A 17,380-nucleotide genomic window follows, 5' to 3' on the forward strand; every position below is an offset into this window, starting at 1 on the left:
TGAAATAGTTCAGTTCTATAAAATAGTGGATTGATTCATTTCTAATTAAAATGTATATATATATATATATATATATAAATATATATATATATATTAACCTTTGTGCTTTAGGCAGTGAGAGGGAACATGTGAGTGTCTCTGAAAGAGATGGCTGGTAGAGCAGGGGTATAGGAGAGGATGAGAGCACAGTTAAAATACAGTTAAAATGGTAGTAGAAAACATTTTCCACTGCTGTCTTCTATAATTGTTCTAATGGGTTTTATGGAGGTATTGATAGTGAAGTGGTGCCCTGGTAAATGATTTGCAGGCTGAATGACGAATAACAGGGGGAGGTTCACCTGTATGCCGTGCGCGGGTGCGTTCGTCCCATTTGGAAAAAGTTGGCAGTGCAACGGTTACGCGGAATCCAGAGTTGCGCCGAGTGCGTCTTAAAATTATTCTCTGAAGGGCAAAGGAAATGAGGAGAGCGATCATAACAAACGCAGACTCACTCTCCAGACCCTCTCTATTTGTAAACCGATAGTGCGCCTCAGACTCCAACCTTCTGTACGAGATTTGATGAAGGACAAGTCGTGGTTTGATGCGCTGTGAACGAAACGTCATTTTACCAAAAAGCGGTGGATTCACTCTGCCAACAGTGTGACATGGAAGTGTGCGGCACTGTCGCCAACATGATTGAAGACAGGCTCACTGAAGCTGCCGGAGGAATAAACGGAAATAATATAGCCTAATATATTGTGAGGCCAGTTTATAAAAGGGTAATATATATATATATATATATATATATATGTGCTGTTGGGCAGTTTCACGTGATAAGGATACGTTCGCACCAAACATTTTCTTCGGGACTGGAAATGGACCTGTAAATCACGCCACCCCTGACGCTTACCGGGCCATTTCAATGGGAGCCGACCAATGGAATTACGTTACCGGCTTTTGTTTTACCCATTCCAGAGGAAGTAGACTATTAAGGGACATTATTCAAAGTTCTTATGAGTCAAGTGAAATTTGATCTAATGAGACAGAAATTTGTCTCAAATGCAGCGCTTTAATTGTTCTAATAGTTTTTATTGAATTCATATCGGTGCGTTATTGCGCGTAATAGATAGGCCTATTGAATTAGATTGTATAGGCTTTACGTTTTTTCTAGTATTCCAAGTCATATCAGTCTATACATCCTCCTCCTAAGAAATCTATAGACTGGAAGATATAGATATTCATCAGTTTGATTGGGACATTTTTATTCTATGTGCAAAGGGACAGCGATGACATTGCTGTCAATGTTTGACTGTTAACTACAAGTGGAATATAAGCTTTTATTCAAGTGGTAAGAGGAGGAAGAGACAAGGCAAAAATAACCAATTTGATTGGACCAAAAAAAAAATTTGCGTGCCTCTTGGAGTAGGCAACAGCACAATGGGGATTATACTTCAAGTTATTCTAGGAATGTTTCAATTCCTCCTGATCACCAGAATATCCTCGTCCCATGCCAAGGTATGTATAGTTTTGCCACATGGGTGGTAGGCTATTGGGAGGGGTAACGGAGGAGGGATAGTTTTCCAGTAAAGGCCCATGTCTTTGCATTAACAGAAGTAATTGAAAGAAATAACTTGGTAATGTCGTTGGGATGCATTTTTTACGTTTCAAGTAGTTTTAGTTTTTTAATAGTTATTTATGTGTCTTTATTTTGTATTCTACATTTCCGTAAAGTGGCCCACCCTTGGCACTATAGGCCTACCATCATTGCCCGACAACATGACTAGCATATACTTTCTCCAGGCAGCTATGGGCCTATTGGAGTTACTGGACAATGAGAAACATCAGTCCAAGACAGTTTAGTCAATTTACTCTTCGTTCTCACTGACATGCACCCCTTCATGTGTCAGAGTGACGGTTTTATTTTTGTCTAGCGTCTTTATATCAAGAACAAGCTGTGCCCCAAAGCTGCGTGGGATCAGCTCCTGGCATTGTGATACGTTAATCCTGTCAAGATCCCAGTCGAGGGTTCTAGACGCTACATTAAATAAGTCAATAAATACACATCTTCAGGGTATCTTTTATGTAAATTGTCATTTTGTATCCTGTACATGTGTCCTTACAAGGAGTTAATACTCATTTTGCACATTTAGGACACGGACATTTAGTATGGCATGGTATCTAATTTGACGGATGGATCCTGTTAGATGGATGTTGGGCTCCCTTCTGTCTCTCTCTGTCCACACACACACACACACACACACACGCACACACTCACACACAGTGGACCCCACAGCTGAATGCCTCTATCCATCTCAGTCTGTTCTCCAGGGAGCATCTGACTTGTGTGAGTGTGTGAGAGACAGACGGATTGCCCCTGCACCATGAGCTTCCTGCCACTGTTATTGCAGTGTGTGTGTGTGTTTGGTGTGTCATTTCCAACCTTTGTCCTCATTGGCAGGAGAGGGTAATGTAATCGGACTGTACAGTATGTGTCATTGCTCACATACTACAGAAATCCACATTTGCTTTCAGGCATTACTCTTCTTGTACTTTTAACTGTGAGTGCACACAAAATGGCCACACACTTGTAATCAATCTGGGGCAAACTAGCAACTAGGAGAGAGAGAGCACAGGGTGCTGGGTGTGGGGAGGGGGGAGGGAGGTGTAGGGGGGACAAGGCGGTTAAAAGGGGGCAGTTGGGCAAAGTCTACATTCTCTCAGCAGTGGCCTTGGTCTACACGCTAGGCTCAATAATGGCATGCTGTCTGTGTGTGAGCCTCTGTGGGGGTGTTTGTTTCCTTGTCAAGGTATGTGGTGTTACCCAGGTCTTTGACCACGGGACATGGGTCTAGGGGAAGTCACATACATTAGGTCATGAGAACAAGTGCAATGTAAACTGTGCAAGTGGATTTCTCACCTCTCCCTGTCGCTTTCTCTCTCCCTTGCTTTTCTCATCCCTGTCTCGTTCTCCCTATCGCTCTTCCTCTCCTTGTCTTTTTCTCTCTCAACCCTCCCACCCAGCTAGCTCACTGGCGACCAGCTGCAGACTCCCCCAAATCCAGAGAAGGTACATGCCTTTCCCTTACTTTCAACCAGGCACGCATGAAGTGTGTGTGCTGGAATGAGGTGTATATACAATTTATACAGTGTTGTGAGTCGGTATGTGGTGGGGGTGTGACCTTGCGATACAGTAGGTACGCAAAAGGTCAGTTTTTCTCTCTCTCAATTTGTGTAAATCTCACTCCCTCCCTATATATGTCTACCCCCCCCCCTACCCCCACACACACACTCCCCACCACCACCACCGTCAGTGAGGAGGTGGTTGGAGGTCTACTCCCGGAGTGGCTGTGAGCCCAGGGATACACTGGTAGAGGTGTGGCGGGAGTTGCCAGGGGAGACACACAGCCTCTTCGTCCCCTCGTGTGTGTCGGTGCGCCGCTGTGGCGGCTGCTGCTCTGACGAGGCCCTGGAGTGTGTGCCCTCACTCACACACACAGTCACAATGGAGGTAAACACATACACACACACATACACACAAACTTGCAAACTCTGCACATTTAACCAGCTTTGTGTGTTTGACCTCTGCAGCTCATGAAGACCTCCTTTCTCAAGCATGAACTCATCCAGCTGCCCTTTATTGAGCATAGCCAGTGTGAGTGCAGGTGAGCCCACATGCACACACACTCACCCACTCATACACATATATGTAAATATACTTTTTCACTCAGTGTGTGATTGGTTTCACCTAAATGCTGTCTTTTTGTTTAGATTGAAAGAGGAGCTCCACTCAACCCCTGAAAGGTACTACACTGCAGTGAATGTGTTTGTGTTTATCTCTCTGTACCCCTTGGTGAGTAGGCATCTGTGTGACTTCTAATAACCCACAAGACACATCCCACTGTCTCCATAGAGACGCATTACCTCAACCTCCAGGTGCTCTTAATTTGATAATGAATTAATGCGTCCCCCCCCCCCATATAAAACTCAGTAAGAAACATGCTTTGCTGGAAAACAATGTGTTTTGTCCTGAACCAAAATTAACAGATTGCCCTTGTACATGTTAACTACACAATTACGGAGTTATCTGAAGCTTATTCGTGACAGAATGTAATTGTGAGCTGTGCAAAGTGGCAGCTTGTAAATAAGGTTTTGTTGTTGCCTGTGAGCTTCCGGTGGGTATGGTGTGCCTTGGTGGAGGCTGGGTGGGGAGTATGGGGTGCTAATAAGGTTCTATGCTGTATCACATGGTCCCCCCATTCCTACCTTCCACCTCTGACCCTCTGAGAAAGTCACTCTCTGGCAGGACGCAGACCTCTGAAGCTGGGCAGGAGTCAGTGCCTGCTGCCTGGAGAAAGGGGGGGATAGAGGAGAGGGGGTTGGGGGGGTAGAGTGAAGTGAGAGAGAGAGAGTTGCTAAGAGCAGGAAATGGAGGTGCAGTCATTCTTTTGACTAGTTGGGCCAGGGGACCATATGGAAGTTCACAAATGGTGTTGAAATGCTGAAAATGTGTTGTGTATTTACACTATGATGTATCTGTGGTCTGCTTATGCGTGTCACATATGTGTGTGTTGTCTTCTACAGACAGGATCCCAGGTCAAACAGGAAAAGCCGGAAAAAGGAGAGAGGAAAACCCAAACGAAAGAAAACTGGAAGGTTTGAACCTCCATATGTTAACCTCTGCATGTACCTCATGCACAATTATTGTGTGTGTGTGACACTGTGTGTGCATGTGTGAATGCTGGAATGCATGTATGTACATGTGTACCTGCATGCACGTAGGACTTAAGCACCAAGACCCTCCTCCACAAAGGTTGAAAGGGAGCGAATTCAGCCTTTGTTTTCCTTTTTTTTATCTCGCTCCCTTTACCGTTAGCCTGTCAGTTATTTCCGCCCAGTAGGGTCAAATGTCACCTCGTCTGGACTTTCTGTCTCCTCTGCCCATCCATCACTCTGCTTTGGCTTCATTCATGCGATGGCAGGTGTGAAATCTGGCTAATTGGCATAAATCTGGCACAAACCCTTTCTTCTTTTCTCTGGGGCAAGCCATCCCAGGCCCAAACAAAGATGGCCTCTGCCGTTTCATTAAAGTCACTATATGAAGTTGGTGAAGCCTCCCAGACGAGGGCGAGGGTTGGTTAACCCCGCCCCAGATAGTCTGGTACCCACAGGCGTCTCTCAAGATGCAGCCTGGGAGACAGGAGGGACCGAGGGAGACTCACAGAGCCGTTCATATGGGTAAAAAGGACCATAGAGAATAGAACGATAGAGAGTCAAATATGTAGGTGACAAGTGGTGTTGGTGGTATGGAAAAGAACCATAGAACCGAGAAAGAGAGAGAGTGAGAGAGAGAGAGATAGACTCTCTGACTCTCATAGATATTTTTGACGTTCAATCTACTGTGGGAATTGCATAGAATTTGTATCATAAACCCATGTTTCCTGCGTTTGAATTTTAACCAAAACATTTTCATTTTTTTATCCATAGAACCCCTTTTACTCCTGGTCCTCGCCCTAATCCTCCCTCTACCCCTCCTCCGCCCCCTTCCCCTCCCTCCACCCCTGCTTCCCCATGCCCACCCTGCCCGGGGAGGAAGTGGGTTGTCGACTTACGATCGTGTCAGTGCCATTGTACAGTCACTTTGGAGAACTGCATTCAGAAAGGCAGGAGACTCAATCCACAACTCTGCAGGTTAGCTGTCACATGACCACAAACTTTAAGGAAAACCCTTCAATACATCATGTACTATCAGAATCTGATTCTCTTTTTCACTTTTTCTTTTTAGATGCGATGCCAGGAGGCGATGATTTCTTCATCTCTGTCTCTCTTTCTTTCTTGCTCTCCTGCTCTCCATCTTTTTCTGTCTCTTACTATCTCTCTCTCTTATTACCTCTAACAGGCCCTCCCCAATATCCATAAATGTAAATGTTCACATACCATTTTTGCAGTAGAGTATATCTGTGTTTGTGTATCTGTTGTGTATCTTGTCATCAAATGACTATCTGTGCACTTAACGGCTTCTCTGTGATTTGCATGTGCCACCCATATCGCCCTAAGAGAAGGGGCCAGATAGGGACAGGGTATACAGGTAACTTGTTATTCTGGCAAAATTAAGAAGTGGATTTGTCACTCGAACTGGGACTGGGACGCATGTTCCCAGCATTCAAGGCTCACAATTCCCAGACTCATGATCAGTTCTGATGGCGGGCCTGGGTTGTCTTTGCCTGTGAGCAACAGATGAACTCACCGAGGAAATGTTCAAGGCTACAGCGATGGCAATGGAGTACCTGATATAACTGCTCTTTTGGGGAACCCTACTGACTTGTAAATAGAAACGTCATCAGGAGTTTGAAGCCAGGGTGAAGCAAAAGGCAACATGGATGGACTTTTGAAAGAAGGACCGCAATGCCCCCTTGTAGTAAACACACACAAACCAACACACAAGCACAGACAGCGACCATACAGTATGTCGTTTACATACAAGGGTTAGCATGCAGCCTCGTGGTTTTGTAGCTAAGTGTTTTGAATGGCTGGATAGGCTGAGCCTGTGTGGTCCACGCCGTAACTGGCACAGATGGGTTACCATGCCTTCGTCCCGCTCTGTCATTCACCCTCAGCATACGGCCGCAGGCTGGATCACTGAGGGCCCATTCTGCCATTTGTTTGATTATCTTTTTGTGTCCACCCCCCCCACACACACACACACATACACACACACACTCCTCCCTTAGTGAAAGAACTCTTCACTCAGGCAGGGTAGTGAGGGGAATGACAATAATGAGGCCTGGCGGCCGTCCACAGGTTGATACAAGTGCACACATACACACATACTGTATGTTTGTACATACATGCATACACTATATACTGTGCAAACATACAGATACACATATATTGTGTCCACTAATGCATTTGCTCACAATTTCAGTTTTCTGCAGGTAAGTATAAGCTTGTTTGGAAAATAAATGTTCAGAAATGTTTATATTTTGTGTTGTTTTTGCTACCATATTATATTTGTATACAGTATTTTATGTTATATTTTCTTATGTATTTTGAAAGATGTTGTAGACGTTTATTGTGGGAATGTGTTTTTTTGTGTTTGTCGCTAATCCGTCTACATAAAGAGTCACACTGGGTGGCCGGCTATGTACACACGAGGCATCTAAACATGTGCTCTGCCACATTGGCTTAAAAAACTGGACATGATACATTCAAATGTGTAACTCAAATAATCACACAGAATCCAAGCATATACTGGTTCCCAGTGCTGTACAATGGAAACATTGGCTAAACAGTATTTTCGTTTCTGTTGATGTGTGTCGCCAGGATGAGATTGTTAGTCATGTGAAACAGAACATATTTATTTATCTGGTAGAATCACATGGCCTCACCTCCCCTGGCTGATGCTGGCAGAGATTGGCTCTGTGTCCGAATCCATCACTGTTTGAACAGTTTGTCTCTGATTGGCTACAGCCACAGGTCTGTTTGTCTTAGAGGGACCATCACTAAGAAATAGTGTTGGGCCCTTTGAGAGACAGAGGCAGGCACTCTAGACATGCCATTAAATGAACTAATGTTGTCACTTAAAAGAATCACTCAAGTCCCCTTTCACTACCTCGTATTACTACCTATGGAAACCTAATATCCTGACTCATAAATCCTTTTCTACCTACTTGTTTGTTATCTGTTATTGCTCTCCTGCTGTCTATCCTGTGTTCAATGACCCAGATTTACCCCACACGTTGATGACACAAACTGTGACTTGACACATCGGCCCAGATGTAGCAGAATTGTACTTTAATGTCCATCAGTTGGATCCACTCACAACATATCAAGCTATTTCCTGGATGGTTCATTCGGCTATTCACAGGTTTTTGAGTTCCATTGAACAGCATTGTGCTCATGACTGCAAACCCAGACATAGTCTTGTAGTAGTTTGACATTGGTTATTGAACACCAATGCACACTCTGTGGGTAACTATAGGTTTCCTGCCAGTGCCTCTTGTCTAGCCACTTGTTGCTCTAGTTAGCTTGTTGCTCTGCATGATATACCCATGACAAGAAACTCATGACACTGTGCTGAAAAACCATAGGGGAACTAGCCTTTTACATTATATTCATTCAGCAGTATGATATAAAGCAGATGGCTTGTCAATAACAATATTGTTCATTAGTACCCAATATCAATGTGGTAGCAGCTGTTCTTGTCAACACACGTGCTGTATACTCGACATGTAGCCCTTGCACCCAGTGTCTTTGTACTATTGTGACAAGTAGATCATCACTTCACTAGCTATGTTAAAGATCTTATAACGTCTTATAATCCACTGTGATGTTGTGTGCCACCTAGAGCATCCATTCTGTCCGTCATACATACCCGGTGCCACAGTCTATTCCACAGTTGTAATATTTGTGATGATGATTATACTGCTATTACTGCTGCTACACCATTTGTGCCCTATTGGATGTGTGAGTGAGTGAATGTGTGTGTATGTATGTGTACTACAAACCAAGGCTGTGTTGCGTCACAGTGTATTTCGATGAATCGTCATTTAATGTCCGTGTAAACATACGTGATGTGCTGTTAAAAATGTTGATACTACCAGGAAATGTTCAAAACGTTCATGATGCAATGTTACAGCAGTTATTAAAGGAAATGTCTTATTTTTTGTAGAATGTAGGATTATTTTCTTCCTCTGGTAGTCTAACAATGTCTTGTTTGGATCCAATACCTCCCTTTAATGTTTTAGATTGAATGTCCCTTTTCCAATTCACCTCTCTCCTTCCCTCCTCTCCACCTCTCTTTTTTCATCGCTATTGTCGGTAATGAAAGATAAACAGACTGATGATTACAGTTGCACCCTGGGAGTTGGGGACAGAGTGTGAGTTTGAGTGACGTGATGATATGAGAAATAATATTGTCTCTCTCCTCCTCCCCATCTGAACTGTGCTGAGTCAGGGACTACAGAATTACTGACCGTGCGTTATGTGTGTGTGTTTGTGTGTGTGTATCAGGAGGGGAGGGGGGCCAGCGAGTTATGTATGTCTGTGTATGTGTTTATTTAGCTGATATATTGATAAAACCTGTGAATTTGGTATTGGGTTTTGTTGAAGACTATACTTAATAACAGTATACTCAAATTAATTATTGCTGTAGAGAACAGGGTATAATGATTAGTTATGAATGGCCTCAGAGTCTGATTATACACTTTGAATATTGCCATTCCCATCTCCACATACTGTGTGTGCGTGTGCGTGCATGAGGGAGAGTGTGATGGATGCGGCTGGTGTTTTGGCCCCTCCCTACCCAGAGAAAGCGCAAAAGAAAAAGAGAGAGAGAGCTCAAGGCTGATTCAGGCCTACCTGTCAGAGAGGGCGGCCAGCCAGTAACTAAATATAGCAGCCTGCAGATTAGGGAGACAGAGGGAGGGAGAGAGGGAGTGACTCATCCATCAGGAGACCGAGATGCCTTTTCGTCCCTAAATCTCAGTTTCTAAACCTCTCTACAGACATTGGTACATTTCTACCAGAGGCCTCTGATGTTGGTGATAAACAATGGTGGAGACACAGCTCTACTGCCATCTTGGCACTGACCCTGCAGAGATGTCATGATATGTGGAGTGTGGCCCTGTCTGTGTTTGTCTCTCTCTTTAACTCTCCCTCATTCTCTTCACTACCATTGGTGAACACAGTTTCCTGTATTTTTCCACCTTTCTGTGTGTGTGGAGTCATGTTTTTGTAATGATAAAAACGCCAGGCATGTTTTCCTTTGCTTTTGTAGCAGCAGCTGTGTTGAAGCAGGTACTGGACGGTATCCGACTGCAAGTTTGTGTGTATTTAGATTGTATCTGTGTGTGTGTGTGTGTGTGTGTGTGTCTGTCTGTGTGTGTGTCTGTGTGTGTGTGTGTGTGTGTGAGAGAGAGAGAGAGAGAGAGACGGGGGGAGGGAGAGAGAGAGAGAGAGAGAGAGAGAGAGAGAGAGAGAGAGAGAGAGAGAGAGAGAGAGAGAGAGATCTGACGGGAAAGTGAATGTTGTGTAAAGTCCTGTCAGATTTCAGAGAACAAATGAAAAACAAACAAACACTGTTATCAGCTTCAGAAACATGCATCCCAATGTTCTGCTTTGACTCATCAGTCTTTGTAAACCGAAGGATATCGGAGCTAATGAATAATTGAGTCAACAGGAAGATAGGCTGACTTGTAATCAGCCTACCCTCCCTGTGCCCAATATCTTGTTATATACCTGTTATTGTTCATTGTAGCCTCAGTCAGTTCTTAGCTGAATCAGAAAGAGGTAATAAGACAACAAAAAACGGAAGAACAGTAAAGGATGAGAGAAAAGGGTGAAGGTTGAGAGATAAGGTGAGCTGGAGGAGAAGAAAGGTGAGAGGGGTAGAACATAGGTAAGGGCATAGTTGTGGTCTCTACATGCTAGCTCATGTTTGGGTAGGGGTACGGGTACCAGCAGGTGTAAGAGATCAGAGCAAGCTCTGGATGTTATCACTGTCTGTTTTCTTTCTGTAGCCGTATCACCAGCTAAGCCTGTCTCTCACAGCTTCTAGTCTTACTCCCTAAAACTGGGTATGCCCCTTTTTACTTTGGTGAACTTTTGCATTTGGCTTCTTATTTTAACGTGTAAATGCTCCAACACTAAGTTAATCAGGGTTTTACATATTATTTGTACTATCTACAGTCAATTGTAATCATTCGATTGACAAAAATCAGAAACGGTCTTGATAACATGCATTGTAGCGACACCACGTGGACAATGCTAGTTTTAACGAGCTAAAAGAAGGACTGGTGGACGTGGCAGCGACGTCAGGATCCGGAAATAACCCGGATTCCAAGTTAACTAGGAGTCGGCTTGTTGGAAACATCTAGAGGTTTATGAAGTCGTATTGAAGAATAGCCAGTTAAAGTAAGTAAAACCAATAAGATTGTGAAATTGGCGTTACATGCGGTCGTTGAATTATATTCATTCTTGATTTGGGTCGAATAGTTTCACCTGTAAATGGACAAACGACGGCCGATTTAGCAATTAGCCGTTAGCTATCTAGCTTTCCGCCGCACATAATCAGCTGTGTATGCGACTGATGGAGGATGGTGGGCTCTTTAACTAGCTCGGCCCATTCCATGGCGGAATGACAGTTTGATTATTGTCGGAAAATGTCTACGACACTCACCCTTGCAAACTAGCTGGCTATCTTGATTTCACAACAGAGACTGAAAATTTAATTGAAAAGGCTGTGTTTCGTCTGTCGACGTTAGTTCAGTGTATAGATGCTAGCTCTCTAGCTACTAGATAGTTAGCTGCTTCGTTGTTGTTAGCACTATGTATGTGGTTTATAGACGATCGATGTAACGTTAGATAACTCGTCAGTCAGACTCTTTCAAAACCTTGCCAAACATTGTGTCAGATTGCTAGTTAGACTAGTTAACAATTTGCTTTGTTATCATTGTTTTACCACAGAACATGTATCGGAGCATCAATGGCCACGGGTCTCTGCCTCAGATCTGAAAGTAGTCCTACGCTTTGGCCTAACAGAGACTATTGACGAGGATAACCAACCACTCTGTACAATATACCACAGTTGTTCATCATCCACAGTAGCTAACCGTCCCAGTCTAGTGCTTTGGTGAGTCATCTGCAGTGGCAGAATGACGTGCCGGGATAGGACTATCGAGTTTCAGTCGGCCTGCAAATCCCTTCAAGGAAGACAGGTACGTGGAATAGAGGTGTGAAGCTGATATGGTTATCAGGGGATGAGAGCAAGCATTGCATGCACCTAGGAAACAGACTATCGCTTCTCCACTATATCTTGCCGATAACCCCTGTTTCTCTTCTCCCCTATACTGTCTCTATAGAATGGTGTTCAACCCAGTAAACCGGCCCTCAGTGCTCTCAAACAGCGAAGTGACTTCACAGTCATGGCCAAGTGAGTTTCTCATCTCTTACTGATTAACATTATTAACATTTTAAATAAAATATTGTAACCTTTTTAAAACGATTTTCCACTTCTACCAGTACAACATGCTACCAAAGCAGACAGAATGTTGTCATTATTAATTTATTCAAGCGGCATCCTGCATTCCTCTCTTCCAGGAGAATTGGAAGAGACTTGAGTAACACATTTGCTAAACTGGAGAAACTCACCATATGTAAGACTCTCCTTGTGCCCTTTCAGTATTTGTGAATGTATCTACAAACCATATGAAAAGCATGAACACATTTGTCTTCACATTTCAGTGGCTAAAAGAAAATCTCTGTTTGACGACAAGGCTGTGGAGATTGAGGAGTTAACTTACATCATCAAACAGGTAAAGTATTGTGGTGTAGCCCTGGACCTATATAGTAATATAATTATGGCTCCTTAAACAATGCAATACATCTTTTCTCTCAGTTTATGGCCTGTGGTCTTTTCCTCATGTCTCTGTTTTCACTCTTCCCTTACCCCGCCGCGTGTGTGTCCCTTAGGACATAAACAGCCTGAACAAGCAGATAGCCCAGCTGCAGGACCTGGTGCGGTCGCGAGGGGCCCCGGGGGGGCGCCACATCCAGACCCACTCCAACACCATCGTGGTCTCCCTGCAGTCCAAACTGGCCTGCATGTCCAATGACTTCAAGTCGGTTCTAGAAGTACGAACTGAGGTAAGATTGTTCCCAAAGACTTTTGATATTTTTAATGCATGCGTTGAGCAACTTGGAGGCAACTGCATGTTTTATCAGGTTATGGTAGATCTTATTGAATGTGACTCAAGTGTTCCACCACAGAAATTCCTTCTCTCACTCCTCACTTGCTCTTCTTTCCTACAGAACCTGAAGCAGCAGCGTAGCAGGAGAGAGCAGTTCTCTCAGCCTCCCGTCTCCTCATCTACTCTCCACGCCAACAACTTCAGTAAGTCAACACACCTCCTCGCACACTCCTGGAATTCTGCACATTTCACCATTAAGTGTAAAAAATCGCCCATTACCCAGGTCTATTAGTAACGTCCTTGCTTTAAGAAAGCATGTCTTGGCTCTAAACATACTAGCCCATTACATTTATGCATTTAGCAGACACTTTTATCCAAAGCAACTTCCTCAAGAGAGCTTTTACATACATACTATCATTAAAATGGATCCTATATCAGGTAAAATGTTTTTGCCGTGCAATGAACTGTGTGTTCTATGCTCCTCCCAGAGAGCTCGGTGTTAATGCAGGATGAGTCCCGGAGTCACGGCGAGGTGGCCATCGACATGGATTCCCAGGCCAACCCGCTGCAGCTCCAGCTCATCGACGAGCAGGTAGACACACCTGAATGAACTCTTTCACGGCAATCCTGTCTTACTGTGACGGTAGCCTATTCCACCGTGCACAACGCCTGCTTGTGTTCTCCTGCTGGTGCGTTCACGTGTCACGCTTTGTGTGTTTCATCGGGATCCCGTTGGTGTGTGTGTGTGCCACAGGACTCGTATATCCAGAGCCGGGCTGACACCATGCAGAACATTGAGAGCACCATCGTGGAGCTGGGCTCGATCTTCCAACAGCTGGCTCACATGGTGAAGGAGCAGGAGGAAACCATCACCAGGTGAGGATAGGAGGAGAAGTGGACAAGGGGGCGAGAAAGTAATGAGAAAGTTAAGACGGAGGAGGGGTGACCATGTTTTGAAACAAATCATCATCCCAACCCATATCTACCATGTCACTCATCTGAATTGAGAGCAGTAGCATAAGATCTAACCCCCTTGTCCCCCCCCCATCCAGGATTGATGCCAATGTGGAGGACACCCAGTTAAATGTGGAGGCGGCCCACACGGAAATCCTCAAATACTTCCAGTCGGTCTCCTCCAACCGCTGGCTCATGATCAAGATCTTCCTCGTCCTCATTGTGTTCTTCATTGTCTTTGTGGTCTTCTTCGCCTGAGAGGCGGCAGGCGACTGATGGACCAGGACGATGGGAGGGGGAGGGGGGGGGGGTGCGAGGGCGAACAATGGCCGAGAGGAAGGGGTTGTTACCATAACCACATAAGGCACCGACAGGAAGAGGTAATGGATGGTCCAAGACGCAAATGAAGAAATTCCAGTAGTCTGCCATCTCGAAGTGTCTCAAAGTGAAGAGAGTGAAGAGAGAGGTTCTCTCACACCTTTGGTTCGACTGACCTATTCTCTACCTGGAGAGACTGTAATAACCCTAATGACTGGATAAATTATCTAAACCCACTTTGAATAGGATTAGCAGAATACACTCTGCTCTGTATGGTATATTAGACTAACTGACCATAAACATTTAATCAAAAATGGATATTATTTAATGGTTTGATTCTGCAAACTAGTTTTTTATTTGGTTTTGATTACCCCCTCCCCTATCGTCATAGACGATTGGTTGGTTGTAACAGGAAGTGCTTATCCCATTTCTTGTCTGTGAAAAAAGGGGCACACATATGTCATTCTCAAATTCTAATCTTTAGGGTTTATGTTCTACTTTGTTATTCTCTTTTTATTGAAGAGAGACTATCATCTATTGTTCACAATCACAGTTTGAAAGGGGGGGGGGTGTTACATTTGCCAAATGAGTACTATAAAGACATTTGATTTTCTGTCATGGTCCTAACAGCTTGCAGTGTGAAGGTACAGTGTACAATGTGGGTTTGACTGAAGGGAGCTTTCTACCTGCAAATTCTAGTCATAACAATGTGCACCTGGTCATTAATGGGGACAGTCTGATTTCTCTTGACGGAACACATTGCCGCTGGCCCGGTTCCCATGTCAACGGGTTGTGTTGATTTGTCAGGTTGGCAACTTGGGGCAGGTGGTGTGACCAGATGTTGCATGCTGATTATGACCAGACAATGCAGACCTGAAAGCATACTCTGGTGAAGTGACACTCCACAAAACTCCTTTATCTTCTCTACAGCTGTCAGATTGGACCTTTAAGATGGTCTATCTCTATATTGCTCTCTCTTTCTGAGGGCAGACAGTCTATGTACAGCCTGTTATTTAATGACCAGAACTTTTTAAGAAAAAGCTATTTTTCCCTTTTTTCTAGCCAAATGCCTTGAATTCAGTGTATAAAGTGCAAATAGTGATAATGTAATGAAAGAAGTGCATATTAAAAGAATAATGGGAATATTGTCTAAGGGGGCTCTTGTTTTATTTCCCCCTAAGAAGATTGTGCCTGAGTAAAAGCTTTTGAAAGTCTATAGGGATGTTTATAAGCTCTGTGGTTAGAACACTTACCTGCAGATCAAGAGGTTGCAGGTTTAAATCCCTGGTATTCTACATCGCTCTGGATGAAGGGTCTGCTAAATTAATACATTACTCACATTAGTTGATCTACATTGATGTTATGAGTTTTAGTTCTCAGGCCAAGCTTATTGGTCAAGTGTAGGTTCCATGCACATAAGTTACTTTTTTGTTGTCGTTGGCACCAAACATAAGAATATCTTATCATTTTGAAAACAACGGTTTATTCACATTCTCATTTGTTATACATATGTTATATATATATAATTATTTTTACACAACATTCAGAATATTAACAAAATAAAAAACGTCCATCCACCTAGCCTCTCATCTTACCATCTACACCCCCCCACCCCTCCCCTCTCTATCTGTCTCTTCCTTCCTTTCACCCAAGCAGCCTCTCCCTCCCTCAGCCTTGTGCACTCTGTTCTATTGGTGTGATGTCAGGCATGCTCCGACTCCTGCCCCTCTTGGCTCCCCTCGCTGCATTGACCTCCTCTTCCTCATCCACCTCGTCTTCCTCGTACCAAGAGGCCTCCTCCTGGAGGTTTCCACGGGAACCGCCCAGGGCTCCGCCCCTGAAAGGGATGGTGCGGAACTTGGAGCGGAAGGAGACGAAAGAGAGGCTCTTGCTGCGTTGCTTGTCGAAGCGTGCTGCCTGCAGCCTCAGGTTCTCGTCTGCGTCTATCCCCTCCACAGTGTCCAGCAGAACTGTCCGGAAGAGGCGTGGCACCTCGTGGACGTCCGGCTCCAACTCAGTCACCAGCTTCCTGAACCTGACAGGGCCAAACGGTCAAAGATAAAGTGTGATTTAAAAAATAAAATCCTTTTGGGAAATGACAAAAGCAACATTTCTATGTCGATATGTTGGATTGCATATGATGGTTGTAAAGTGGGATGAACAGCTGCACCTGTAGCCTTCAATGAAACTTGATTTAGGGTTTGAAAATAGGATTTGGGATGCCAGTGGCAAGAAAGCAGGGGAGCAGTGTGTTTAGCTGGGGCGTAAGAGGATCACTATATGAGACGGCTGATTCGGCTCTCTTCTCACCTGGCGATAACAGGGCCACACTCCGGTGGAGGGACCTTGGCACACAGGTCCTGTAGCTCCAGCAGGTCGCGGGGGGTCAGCTCATAGGGCTGGATGGCAGGCGGGGCCGCCAGCCAGCTGTAGTCTGCAGAGGATGAGCTCCGGCGGCGCCGGCCCTCTGTCGCCCTCTCCAGGCGAATGCGTTCAGTGCGCTTCACCATGGCCCCCAGCTCGAGCATCAGCGTGTTGGTGACCAGCTCCTCTGCTGTTCGCTGTCCGGGGACCTTGGGTTCCAGGGAGAACACTGCTGACCAAGGGAACATCTGAAGAAGAAAGGGGTAGAGGTGAGGGAGATACAAATGTGGGTGTGAGGGGGTAAAGGGAGAAAATAAGGGTTGGTCAAAGAAAGAAGTGGGTGTAGGGGAAAAGGGAGACAGAGGAGAAGGAGGTTGCATAGTCTTGCTGATGTTGTCTGAAAATTTGGGAGCATTATTCTAAGGTAATTTCCACACATACAACTGCAATGCATTTGTTGACAACTAACTAATTCATTTCATAATAACATTTAGTATGGAACACAGTTATGGCAAATATCATAAATGTTTTCAAGATAAAGTTTATGGCATGCAAACTGTGGATCCAAATGTACAGGTTAGCTAAACTGATTGCTTACCTTTAAAGTCTGTAAATCTGATTGACACCTTTGGATAATCTTGCCAAATAGAAGTCTTCTTTTAAGAAGAAGGGTAATGCAGCATCATTAACCGTGAACATATGAGAAGTCTACGTCCATAGGCCAAACTGAAATTCCAGAGAAGTCTTATAAAGCTCCCTCTTACAAACACCACTACTTGACTACCTTGCTACCATGTAGGTCCACAGTAGACAGTATGTGAGTGTGTGTGTGTGTGATTGAGAATGAATGTAATCCTGTACTAATCGAGAGTGACAGGTATTACTCATAAGCACACCTGGAGCTGTTTTGTCTTATCCATCCATGTGTCTTTCTGTGTGGACCTTGTCTCAATGGCTCTAGTTCTCCCAGCAGGGGGCCTTGGGGATTTTTAACAAATATAGAGTACATGATGTTATGTTATTTAGCAGACACTCTTTTTCCAGAGCGACTTACAGTAAGTACAAGGACATTCCCCCGG

At 44.4% G+C, this 17,380-nt stretch overlaps 3 protein-coding genes across 3 annotated transcripts; 2 read left to right on the forward strand and 1 right to left on the reverse strand.

Moving 5' to 3' along the window:
- The first annotated feature begins 84 nt into the window (after window positions 1–84).
- vegfba (vascular endothelial growth factor Ba) lies at window positions 85–8,649 on the forward strand. Its single transcript, XM_084671681.1, has 8 exons — window positions 85–1,494; window positions 3,001–3,046; window positions 3,291–3,487; window positions 3,568–3,641; window positions 3,748–3,780; window positions 4,561–4,632; window positions 5,464–5,667; window positions 5,762–8,649. The coding sequence occupies exons 1-8, from the start codon at window positions 1,417–1,419 to the stop codon at window positions 5,781–5,783; spliced, it is 726 nt and encodes a 241-aa protein (XP_084527807.1). The 5' UTR covers window positions 85–1,416; the 3' UTR covers window positions 5,784–8,649.
- A 2,114-nt stretch (window positions 8,650–10,763) lies between these two features.
- On the forward strand, window positions 10,764–15,090 carry stx5a (syntaxin 5A). Its single transcript, XM_084672188.1, has 10 exons — window positions 10,764–10,890; window positions 11,443–11,693; window positions 11,838–11,908; window positions 12,076–12,131; window positions 12,220–12,290; window positions 12,448–12,621; window positions 12,787–12,868; window positions 13,154–13,257; window positions 13,420–13,541; window positions 13,718–15,090. Exons 2-10 carry the CDS (start codon window positions 11,631–11,633, stop codon window positions 13,875–13,877), a joined length of 903 nt encoding a protein of 300 aa, XP_084528314.1. The 5' UTR covers window positions 10,764–10,890; window positions 11,443–11,630; the 3' UTR covers window positions 13,878–15,090.
- Window positions 15,091–15,605: 515 nt separating this feature from the next.
- On the reverse strand, window positions 15,606–16,549 carry LOC146302259 (protein RD3). The gene is made up of 2 exons (XM_084699008.1): window positions 16,248–16,549; window positions 15,606–15,972 (listed from the first exon to the last, which is right to left on the reverse strand). Exons 1-2 carry the CDS (start codon window positions 16,547–16,549, stop codon window positions 15,606–15,608), a joined length of 669 nt encoding a protein of 222 aa, XP_084555134.1.
- Between the last annotated feature and the right edge of the window lie 831 nt (window positions 16,550–17,380).

This window comes from Hypomesus nipponensis, chromosome 1 (genome assembly GCF_054491055.1).
Source record: "Hypomesus nipponensis isolate SF chromosome 1, ASM5449105v1, whole genome shotgun sequence".
NCBI lineage: Eukaryota > Metazoa > Chordata > Actinopteri > Osmeriformes > Osmeridae > Hypomesus > Hypomesus nipponensis.

What these genes read in the sequence shown, in the direction of transcription:
- vegfba (XM_084671681.1), top strand. Translation starts at nt 1,417, where the DNA reads ATGGGGATTATACTTCAAGTTATTCTAGGAATGTTTCAATTCCTCCTG. An exon ending in CATAGCCAGTGTGAGTGCAG is followed by an intron (nt 3,642 to 3,747) that starts GTGAGCCCACAT and finishes CTTTTTGTTTAG; the next exon opens with ATTGAAAGAGGAGCTCCACT. An exon ending in CTCAATCCACAACTCTGCAG is followed by an intron (nt 5,668 to 5,761) that starts GTTAGCTGTCAC and finishes TTTTCTTTTTAG; the next exon opens with ATGCGATGCCAGGAGGCGAT.
- LOC146302259 (XM_084699008.1), bottom strand. Translation starts at nt 16,549, where the DNA reads ATGTTCCCTTGGTCAGCAGTGTTCTCCCTGGAACCCAAGGTCCCCGGA. An exon ending in TGTGGCCCTGTTATCGCCAG is followed by an intron (nt 15,973 to 16,247) that starts GTGAGAAGAGAG and finishes TGGCCCTGTCAG; the next exon opens with GTTCAGGAAGCTGGTGACTG.
- stx5a (XM_084672188.1), top strand. Translation starts at nt 11,631, where the DNA reads ATGACGTGCCGGGATAGGACTATCGAGTTTCAGTCGGCCTGCAAATCC. An exon ending in TAACTTACATCATCAAACAG is followed by an intron (nt 12,291 to 12,447) that starts GTAAAGTATTGT and finishes TGTGTCCCTTAG; the next exon opens with GACATAAACAGCCTGAACAA. An exon ending in TCTCCACGCCAACAACTTCA is followed by an intron (nt 12,869 to 13,153) that starts GTAAGTCAACAC and finishes TGCTCCTCCCAG; the next exon opens with AGAGCTCGGTGTTAATGCAG.